The 12,107-nt window shown below is 36.0% G+C and overlaps 1 protein-coding gene across 4 annotated transcripts in view; it reads right to left on the bottom strand.

The window, feature by feature from the left end:
* The window catches only part of LOC145676093 (adhesion G protein-coupled receptor L4-like), a 295,890-nt gene that overhangs the window by 90,107 nt on the left and 193,676 nt on the right, over nucleotides 1–12,107 (bottom strand). For all 4 annotated transcript variants that reach the window (XM_081746971.1, XM_081746972.1, XM_081746974.1 and 1 more), the window contains 2 exons: nucleotides 7,675–7,834; nucleotides 3,874–4,064 (listed from right to left, as the gene is read on the bottom strand). In XM_081746971.1, the coding sequence (XP_081603097.1) occupies nucleotides 3,874–4,064; nucleotides 7,675–7,834 (351 nt within the window). The remainder of the gene's footprint in view (nucleotides 1–3,873; nucleotides 4,065–7,674; nucleotides 7,835–12,107) is intronic.

Genomic DNA, 12,107 nt, shown 5'->3' with positions numbered 1-12,107 from the left:
ATGATTGTCGACAACAATAAGTCAATTTTCAAATCAAAAGGCCAATTTTTACTACGAAAGCCGAAAATTGAAAATGGGGCACTGCCCCACCCAAATATGGGGTTCCGCCGAAATTAGCTGTGGCTATCTTTATTCCATGAACCCCCCTAACGATCTGCACAAACATTTTTTAAATCTGAGATTTACACTTCGGACACCCTCCTTGTAAGACCCAACACCTTAATTGTAACACGCTGACATACAATAGCCAAGAATTAGTTAGTAATGACGAGATTGTAAATTCATTTGCTACATATTTTCAGTCAGTCTATAATAACGAAGATATCATGGATAGCAGTAGTAATAGTAACAGCTCATATGAGACACTGGACAAATTAAGGATTCTAAAAATTGATATGTCTGAAATTAAAAAAGCAATAAGAAGACTGAAGGGGAAAGGAACGATAGGACCTGATGGTATTCCAGATTATATAATAAAGGGATGTGAAGAACACTTTCTACTTCCACTCTATATTTTATTCAACCTAATTATTTCTACTTGTAAATTCCCCAGTAAATGGAAAATAACAAAAGTCTGTTCCATTCCTAAGTCTAATAATGGTAAAGATATTCAAAATTATAGGCCTGTATCAATATTGAGTACTTTTGCTAAAGTGTTTGAATCTATTCTTTATAAACGGATTGAAAATCACATAAAACTATCAATTTCAGAATACCAGCATGGTTTCGTCCAGGGTAGATCGACAGTCACAAATCTCAGTATTCTTAACAATTTTGTAGCAAGAATCCTAGATCAAGGTGGTCAAGTAGATATTATCTACACCGATTTTGCGAAAGCATTTGATAGAGTAAATCACAAGGTACTAATAGAGAAACTTCGTCAATTTAACTTCTCCGCAGAGTTAATTGGGCTGTTCGAGTCGTATTTGAGAGACCGAAGGCAGTTCGTTGTGTATAAGGGATACAAGTCAAACGAATACTTGCAACTATCTGGTGTTCCACAAGGGTCAAATTTGGGTCCGCTACTATTTGTAATATTTATAAATGATCTTCCTAGATGTATAACGTATTCCCACAAATTGTTGTATGCCGACGATCTCAAACTTTTTAGATGTATAAATTCCATAAATGACTGTAATCAACTTTAAAGACATAAATTCAGTGGTGCAATGGTGTCAAAGTAATTTATTGAATGTAAATATTAGTAAATGTAAAATCATGAGTATTACAAAACGTAAAAAACCAGTGCAATTTAAATATTCAATTAATGAGACTCAACTACCCGTTGTAAGTACTGTCAATGATTTAGGAGTAATGTATGATACGAAATTTACATTTGAACCTCATATTGATAACATAATAAATGAAGCGAACAGAAATCTTGGGTTTATTCTAAGAATTAGTAGGGAGTTTCGTAAACCTGCCACACTTCATAAATTGTATCAAACTTACGTTCGATCCAAACTCGAATACGCGACGCTTGTATGGAACCCAGATACAAAAATTAACTCACTAAAAATAGAAAAAATCCAGTCCAAATTTCTTAGATATCTTGTATATAAGGAAACAAACATTTTCCCAAAAACTGAAAAAACTAATTCATTAAATAGGAATTTTGAAACTCTAACCCTCAAACAAAGAAGAACGTTATCTGACATAATATTTTTGTACAAGGTACTTAATAATAAGCTAGACTGCAACGAATTGCTTTCGAGCTTTCAAATAAACGTTCCATGTAGAAAAACACGTCCAGAAAACTATAACTTCTTTCATTGTGCAAAAGCAAGGACGAATATCCTAAATAAGTCGCCAACATGGAGGATTAGTGCAACCTACAACAGACTCTTAAAAATGACAAATAATATAGATATTTACGCTGATTGCCTCACAAGGTTTAAAAGGGAAATTGTAAATATATTATTTCATGAAAGATGAACACTGTAATTGGGTATAATACCTGTTGTGTTCTATTTCAATAAATAAATAAATAAATATTCTTTTCAGATTTCGCAACAAGGTCCATATCATCTGCAAACTGTATACATCTAATCATTCTGCTCCTACTGAAATGTCGCCTTCATAATGTAGGCTCACTTTCACTATATCTTCTAGATAGATATTCAATAACAGTGGCGAGAGACATCATCCCTGTAGAACTCCCTTTCCAGTAGCACTCCCGTTTGTCATTTCCTTCCCTATTCTCATACTTATTTGTTGGTTCACATAATGTTTTTTTTATGAACCTTTGATCTTTTCATTCCAATTCAGCCTTTTTTTCTAGGGCTTCCAACAAAAATTCTCAATTTACGCAGTCAACAGCCTTTTGTAGATCAATAAATACAACATCCACTTCTTTTCTCTTTTCTATAAACCTTTTGCCGATCACCCTTAATAGTCAAATTGCATCTCTTGTGCCCTTATCTCTCCTGAATTCGAATTATTCGTCCTCAACTTTTTAATTTGTTTTTCTATATAGCTTTCTGAAGTTCAGTATTCGAAGTAGTAATAAAATGACTAGACGTAAATCAAATATAAGGGAAATATAATTCGGGTCATTGCTTTTCTTACTGTATGTAACTGATTTTTCAAATTCCGTGGAGACCGTTCACATAACATTTTTTTTTAGATAATACGTCCGTACTAGTAACTCAAAAAGATATGAATTATTACAACAAAACTTAAATGATCTTTAATATTGTAAGAGTTTTTGAGTGTTCTCGAAGCAACATTCGCACACATATGAATGAATGAAATCTTAACTAAATTCGTATTTTAACTAGTGCTTCATTAGATTCACCAATCAAATTAATGTACAAAATTTCTGGTTAGGTAAAACTCAAAAATTAGTTACACTAAACATGAATAAAATCATATAATAAACTACAAAATTATGTCAAACAATTTTCAAATTTGCAGCTTAAAAGACGTCTTAAATTACACAGCCACACACATACACACACTTAATAATAATAATAATAATAATAATAATAATAATAATAATAATAATAATAATAATAATAATAATAATAATAATAATAATAATAATAATAATAATAATAATAAAATTCTGTGAACCGGGCCCTAGGGTATGAATTCGATGTATTTTCTTACACAGAATCCAAATTTCGAAACCCCAGGATGTTCGACAATGTCAATTTTTTTTATGGGCGGAAAACTTGAGCAATTTTGGACAGGGAGGATACAGAAAACATATCCATACAAAAAGAAAGTTCTGTGCAGAACCCAGGATATAGATTCAACGTATTTTGTTACACAGAACCCAACTTTTGAAATCCCGGGACGATTGACAGTGTTAGTTCCTTTTTATGGGTGAGTTGAGTTGATTTTAAGCTTAACGTCCCGTTCAGCAGCGAGGCTATATGAGACGTGAACCTATTGATTAAAGTGGAATCCGATCTACATAAACTTTCGCCCGGAATCGAACCTGGGTCTCCCACGCCAAAATTTTATGGGCGAAAACGTGTGTCCTCCCTATCCAAAATCGATCAAATTTTTCGCCCGTAACAAAAAATTGACACTGTCCATTGTCCTGGGGTTTCGAAATTTGGATTCGGCGTAACAAACTACATCGAATTTATACCGTGGAGTATGGTGCAAAGAACTTTTATTTATTTATTTATTTATTTATTTATTTATTTATTTATTTATTTGTGTGTGTGTGTGTGTGTGTGTGTGTGTGTGTGTGTGTGTGTGTGTGTGTGTTATATACGCCGTATTAAAACAATTGGGACAAAATTGTCATTTAAAACATTGTTCAAAACCGGATAATCCCCGAATATTATAATCGGGGTGTATATTAACTCTATCTTCAAGCAAAACGCTCTACACACTTATGAATCGAATTTAACTTACCTGGAGACCCCATTTATTTGGTGGAATTTCAGAATCACGTTTCTGCCAACGAATTCCAATATTATTCCATGTATTGTTAGTAAGTTGTCCAACAGCTTTTACAGTCCATATTTCATTCCCTGTTGATACAACAGCAAACAAGTCTGCTCCTTCGTGGTAAATGGCAATTCCAGGATTACCTTCGTCTCCCCCTGCAAGGTAGGATTATTTTTTCATTATTTTTATGCTATAAGGATACTTGTTTATTTTATTTTATTTTAGGTAATGCGTAAACCTTACAGTTACATAGCATATAATTCTATTTCATTAAATTTTCTGGTTTCAATGAAATTTGCTCATACGAAAGGACATTGCTCGAGAACGAAGATAGTGAAACCAAACACGATCCATTCAATAGACGTGAAAAAATATATTAATGTGCAAATATGCGTCATAATCAATACAGTAACCTATTTTTGCCCACTACCACATTCTTTCGATGACAAACTATTCAACCAGTTAGTTCTAGCAGACATGAAACTCATATGGATCTGTTTTACCCTATAATCGTTTATGATTTTCGTTCATTCGTTCTTAACGATATATACAGGGTCTTCAAAACAATACCGACAATGTTTGGGAGGTGATTCCATACACTAAGATAAAACAAAATTATAAACCCACTTGAGTGCACAAATGCTTCCTTTCGGAGTTATAGCTTGCCGAAGATTTGAAAAAATAAACTTGAAAGGTCCACAGCTCCAAAACTATGGGACCCACCGTAGTCGGGTCAACACTTCACTTAGGAACTAATATGTACGCTATCCAAAAGTACGTAGAGGAAGTTTGGTTATGGCCATATAATTTGAAGTACCTCCCAACTACCTCCATAAAAATTGTTGCGGAAGTACCGCAGAATTCTGAAAGTTGGATATTTGGATAGGGCTCCTAAGTGAAGTCTTGACTCGACTACGGTAGGTCCCATAGTTTTGGAGCTATAGACCTTTAAAGTTCATTTTTTCATGTTTTAGGCAGCATATAACCCCGAAAGAAAGCATTTGTGCATCCAGGTTGGTCTGTACTTTTTGTCTTATTTTGGTGTCAGGAATCACCTCCCAAAAGTTGTTGATGGGGTTTTGAAACACCCTGTATAAGCAGTCTCAATTGTATCTTAACCACAGTTGCGACAGTTTTCACCAAATTTATTGAAAACCCGTTTGACTACGAAAAAGGTATTTAGCTAGTTACGAGCTTTAGGTAGATATGGTTGATTGGCACCTTGTTTGTGAGTGTTTTCCAGGAGACATATCAATGTTTTGTGGATTTTGCATACAAGCATAAGCAACGTGGAAGGCGATTCCTCCAACATTTCTACATGTCTAAAATTATAATAATTTCTATTATGTCCTGAAACGAGTATGCGGTATCTATTTAATTCTACTCACACACGTCATACCTTTCTTTGTATCGCAATTTTCGCAAGCAGGAGGGTAACATTGTACGAAGAGAGGCTAGAAAGTTCTTATCTTCACCATGATAAAGATGAGATAGGGATCTGGTTCTCATCTACGGATGCATCCTTCTCTACATATTTACTTCATTTTGCTTTACATTTGTCATGTCTGTTGACCAGTCCGTTAATATCAAGGATGTTATAAATATTTTATAAGATCCTTGGTTAATACCACTTGCATAAAAGTCTGCGGAATTGGAAGCAAAGAGCCTATCCTGCAATTGTTTCTTCACAAGTGGGAAGACGAAGTAATTACACGAAACGAAATCGGTTGAATATCGCGCGCCAAGTTCGTAGCCACATCGACGAACAAAAGCAGTGTTGCCAATAAGTTGATACAAAAAGTCACTAAATTGGAGATTAAATGATTCCAATTTTGGGTGAAAAGTCGATAAAAAAATTTTCGAGGAATTTTGCCTTTTTCATGTGTGTGTGTGTGTGTGTGTGTGTATAAGATACGTGATCAATTCAAGCCATAGTACTATCTATGCTACAAGAACGTATATGAAAGACTCAAAGATTCATATATAACTAACAATAATTTCACTTTTATATATTTTTATGATCAATTTTGCTTCAACAAAACCAAAAATGAATTTAGAAAAACGAGCAAAATTAAAGGTCTAGAAAAATTTTTGGTCTAAAAGGTCTACTCACGCTTCTACAGATTATCTGTTTGCTGTCGGTATTTTATTATTTGTGTCTCTAAACGGAAGCTCTGTATACTAAAGGACATTAAAAGCTGGAGTTCGTCCCCGTTAGAAAGTAAGAGATAACAACAATCAAAGCGGGAATATAGAGATAAATATTACGTACTTTCCCAGCTCGTCAACATCTGTACTAATTCAAATAAGCAAAAGATCTGTATAGGGCCTATGTGAACTGATTCGAGTTAATAGTACTTATTTTAGGACAAGTTGTTCGCAGCGCAAAAGTCGCTAGATTTGTAAGTAAGTCGCCAAATCGTCATTCCAAAATCACCAAAAGAGTCGCTAATCGGAAAAATTATTTTTTGTTGCTATCCTGGAAGGCGAATCCCCTAGATTTAGCGACTTTTCCCCCAAATTGGCAACACTGAACAAAAGTGAGTGTTTATGCTGCTCGGTGTGCCGGTGTGTTGCCTTTCGAGAGCAACTCCATCTCTTTACTATGATAGTAATCCGTAACTTTTGCAGCAAGTTCCTGTAATATGTTCATGTGATTGTTAGTTCCTTTCTGTAAGTAATCAGTCAAGATCACACTTTTATGGTTCCAAAACAGACAATAAGACCTTGTTACACTTCATAGAAGTATGTTTGCATGTTTTTGGTAATTTATTTGGTCAAATAGATAATTATTAGTAATACATAATAGGTAGTCACTAATATGTTTTTAAAAGCATTGCTATTCTTCTGGTATAGATCAAAAATGTATTGTGCATACTGTACACGTTACTGATTTTGAAAATGTGTGAACAATTGTGGAAGTAATCTTGCTGCTATTTTGCTCATATGCAGAACATTGTGTAAGGCGGTGTGAATGGACCAGGATGCAAGAACCAGGTAGGTCCATTTTTTTATAGCGAATTTGAGGTTTTTCACATGTTCCAGTAGGAAAAATCACTCTACATTGTGTGCAGGAATCATGTGGATCCGATAATTATATTCAGTATTAAAATGCAAAGGATATACTGTATCTACATACAGTGTTCATCGTGAAGTTAGTGCAAGCAGCACACACCTCCAGAAAAATTTCTAAAAGTGGACTTACATGGTTCTTGCATTCAACCCTTCAATTATAGTCACGCGTCTATCTTCAAGCACTAGTCAGTCAACTTTTACCACTACGCTTGGGTCTATAGCCGTTGAGGGACGACCTTTTCTTTGGCTGTCTTGTAGACTTGTGTGACCATATTTGTCATAAGATGGAAATTCTTCACCATATACAGTTTCCATCCCTTCATGTATCGTTCGTGTCAATTTTCCTTGAAGATAAAGGTACCTAATCATAGCTCGGTGTTCGAGTTTTGCCCAACATGCTACCGCCGTCTATTTTTCTAGCTGTAACATCAATTCAACAAGACTTGTAAAGACACAAATGAACATAGATATTAGTGAGGTGCCAACCTATCGTCGTGCAGATTTTTAATTTATTAGCACATCTAATTTGTTGTGAGGGTAAAAACATTGTGTTTTCCCTAGTGGCTAACTGTTGTTTCATATTTTAGTTGGCCATTTTGGTTCATTTTCCTCTAAAGTTATCTGTGAAAAAAAGGACTTATTTTCATTTATGCATTACTATTCTACATAATGCAAATAAATTTGACATACCGGTACTCATGATGTACTGCTTTGGTTTTTCAATGTGATCATATACATCATGTGGAAAAATAACTTTTGCCCATATTGCAAACGATATTCCACTGGAACAATTGGCAGGATTCCTTATGCATTCATCATCATATCTTGCCCATGCTGTGTCTTCCAAACACTGAAATCAAATGAGAAAGTAAGAACCTTGTTAATATTTTGTTAAAACTTTATGGCATGACCTGAGTTTAGATCGAATATCAAAAACGATATCTTATTAACAACGTACATCCCGAGAAGTATTTCAAAAGCTAGAAGACTAGGAAGTTGCTCTAAAAAGATCTAGCAAATTTAAACCTGGTATTGTAAATGTTGTTATTAATCATACCCATATTATTTATGCCTTAAGACGTGGGTAATTATCGTCAGAACAAGGCAGCAATATTTTCATTAGAGCGCAAGAGCATTGTCATTAAACATTCGACCAAAAATCTCCAAGGAGAAAGTTGCTTTCAATGGACGAGTATTGCGATATGTTGACAGGACTTCTGTCTTGCTCGAATAAACACAGATATCATGTCGACCGAATCGGATTCCCACATCACAGCGTTGGCAATGTCATTGTAAAGCGGATTGATCAACGTGACAGTAGTATTCAATGTCAAACATCAATTCTACTTCCGCACACAATATACAGATGGTGATCAGAAAAATGGAAACACCTGTAGTTGGCAACATGTCAGATGTATGGGTTGGCAGTGGTGTCGTGGCGCCCGCAGCGTCGGACCGCTGGTTGTGGTGTGTTAGGTCGGTCTTCATACTACGTCAGGCGCAGTGGAACAGCAGTGTCCAGTGGCTGCAGCAGACAGAGGTAGTGTAAAATGGGAGACCTCTCAAATTTTCAAAGAGGACAAATTGTTGGTGCGCGGTTATGTGGAGTGAGTGTGACGGCAGTGACTACTGTGTTAGGTGTGTTGCGTGGGACAGTGTCAAAGGTGATGACGGCCTACACAATACATGGGAAAACCACATCGGGAAAGCGGAAGAAAATAATGAGTGACAGGTCACGCCGGGTACTAAAGTGCATTGTCACGCAGAACCGTCGTGCCACTGCGGAGCAAGTGACGATGGAACTCAATCAGCACCTCACCCACCCTGTTTCGACAATCACAGTCCGCCGCGAATTACATGACATGAACTTACGGGATTGTGTTGCACGGGCCAAACCGCTCATCAGGGACCATAACGCTTTCGCACGTCGCAAATGGTGCCGCGACCATGCAACTTGGACCGTTGAGAACTGGAAACGTGTGATATGGTCGGATGAGTCATCCTTCACCCTATTCCCAACCACGGGCCGTGTTTATGTGTGGAGAACGCCCAAAGAAGCTTATGATCTGCAGTGTCTCCGCCCAACTGTGAAACATAGCGGCGGCTCGGTGATGCTGTGGGCCGCCATATCATGGTTTTCATTGGGTCCTGTGGTCACACTTAGCGGACGAATCACTGCCAACGATTATGTCGCAATTTTAGGAGACCACTTGCATCCTATGGTCCGGATGTTGTTCCTGGACAATGACGCCATCTTCCAGGATGTTAATGTACCCATTCACACAGCTGGCGTTGTTGCAGCGTGGTTTGAGGAACATCGGGATGAAGTTCAACACATCCCATGGCTCGCCCAATCCCCAGATCTCAACATAATTGAACATCTGTGGTCCGTCTTGGAAACACGACTCCGGCGACCATTTCCAGCTCCATCCTCTCTCACAGAACTGGCCGATGCCCTGCACGAGGAATGGTGTAAAATTCCACTTGCTACCATTCACGACCTCTATGCCTCCATCCCACGTCGCATCAAGGCTGTTCAGAAGGCGAAAGGTGGCCCGACACCATATTAATCTGGTAAGTTGCAATTTCGTTCAGGTGTTTCCATTTTTCTGATCACCATCTGTATATTTCTTGAAAACTACTCCATATACTTTATATTGAAAAATAGCATTTATGGGCTAATTGGTTCAAAAGATTTTGTTCTTTTCCACATATTCTTTAGTAGTTTCTAAATTTCCTTATGCCATGTTATTTTATTCCAACTTAAATACAGAATGTGTCAGTGGGAGGTACCATGTTTTAAAGAGGTATATTGTTGGAATGTACTAACACATCCAAGTGTAAATGGGAGGTTATCTGTAAGGAAATAACTTACAATTACAAGATGTGCTGGTAGTGTCCTCCTTTTTCTTGGAAATACAATCGTGCCTGTTTCATTGTTTGTCAGATAGATACTAGGGCATTTCTACATAAACCCTTTTATATTAGCTATGATGTTTATCCGAAGGATGTGCCCGAACATGGCAGAACCCATTTTCGGAAATCGAAAATAAATCTTGCAGATCGTTTGTTTACGATTATTAACATAAAATTTTCCGCTGTTCACGATTTTAAAACAATTTATACCAAAAGAGAAATGGGCGGTGCCAACTTCACTTTTCTGAAATAATTTCAGAAATCGAAAACAACCCATAAAATTACTTTGTTGGCTTAAAGTTTCGATTGTTGACTTAAAATTTCCGTTTGTTCCCGATTTATGCCAAAAATAAAATGGGCGGTGCTAATTTCACGTTCCTGAAGAAGATTTCGGAAATCATAATTAAACCATACAAATTGTTTGCTCACGGTTGTTCACATAAAATTTTCATTTGTTCACGATTTTTAAATGAGTTAATTTTGAGTTTAATGTCCCTTTCAGCAGCGAGGCTATACAAGACAGAGCCTCCTGATTAACGTGGAATCCGAACCACATGAGTTCCTGCCGGAAATCAAATCCGTGTCTCCCACGCTAAAGGTGCGTGCGCTAACCGCTTAATCACCACTACGTGTACGCTAACCGCTTAGCCACGAAGAAGCTGATCTTTAAATAATTTATACCCAAACAAAATGGGCGGTGACAACTTGCCGTAGCAGAATCCATTTTCGGAAATTAAAAACAAACCATTCAGATCATTTGTTCAATGTATAGACGTATTATAGAGAAAGGTACGTAGTTTAAGCTGTTTTCAATTAGAAAAGAAATAAACAGTAGTTGTCAAAATAGTTTAGGAAAATAGCACCATTTCCCATTATTTTAGTACCTTTTCTCTTCTTTTTCTAAGAAAGGCGCCCCTTAAAATCCTAACCCTGGATATTATCTGAATATTACAGTACTCAGGTCAAAGCTTGATGTTTGCCACATTGTTTTCAATCAACTTCTGATAAGTATTTGAATATTATTCTTGTCTTCCTGGTTTGTGTCATCTTTAGGCTTATCTATTTTCTTCCGTGTTATTTGACACCATTTCCTACTTTAAATCTTATAGACGCAGATTTGTGTGTCTTTTTGAGTTGCAGACGTCAGTATATTGTATTATTACTAGGACTAGAATTTTGTTGAAACTGCATATTTTTTCTCGTAATTTAGAAATACTTCTGCTTTAGTATTTGCATGTTTCATTATGTATTGAGGCTTTTAGGAGCCATTCTTTTATAATTATTATCGTTATTTATATAATGTTACTCCTAATATTATTATTGTTTTAACATCAGTATATAATGGCCTTACTAGGGAAGTACAGGAAGTGGTACCCGGGCGTACGTCACACCAAGTATACCTCACATGTGAAATATCTCGCTTGAATGGGTCCTGTAGGGGGCGTGGCGACCATTTGAAGATCAGAACAAGGCATACTACGAAACACTAGAAAACATGGACAAAGGAGGAACCTATGATGTAATTGTTTTGAGACGTGGTATATATAAGTTTGAAAAGTAGCTGAAACTTACCGTCATGCCCTTACAGGATCTATAAAAGCCTAACAACACAAAAACAAACATCCACAAGAAACGGAGAGACAAACACAGACTAAGGGACACCAGTGGCGTAGCAGACTTGCGGGTGTCCCATATAAGATAACGAAATATAACCCTAGATGTGAACCCCATTTTTATAGTTCTTCTTCCTCTTATTATTATTATTATTATTATTATTATTATTATTATTATTATTATTATTATTATTATTATTATTATTATTATTATTATTATTATTAAAAACTTGTTTCCTTTTCAAACTCTGATAGCGTATATCGTCTTACTTTTTCAAATCACCTCCGTAGCCTGTTCGTCAGAATATTTATCTCAAGACATGATATAGAGAGAAGAGAAAGAAAGGAATACGACATTTGTAAAATATCTATATGATTCACTAAGAAACAATAGGAATAAGAATACCGAAGTTAAAACATACATAAGAGAGCGAAATGAAGATCTAGAAATCTAAACTTTTAGAAACGTCCTAGAAAGGTTAAAATATAGTTAAAAATTGCAGAAGGAATTATGTAATTTATCTTTCTTTTTTTAAATATTTTAGTATATGTATTTTAGCATGGAAACATATCTATTCAGGATTTTTTTTATTG

This window comes from Thermobia domestica, chromosome 18 (assembly GCF_964235325.1).
Source record: "Thermobia domestica chromosome 18, izTheDome1.hap1.1, whole genome shotgun sequence".
Classification (NCBI taxonomy): domain Eukaryota; kingdom Metazoa; phylum Arthropoda; class Insecta; order Zygentoma; family Lepismatidae; genus Thermobia; species Thermobia domestica.
Note: the sequence above shows the minus strand (reverse complement) of the source record. Positions and strands in the feature narration are given on the sequence as shown.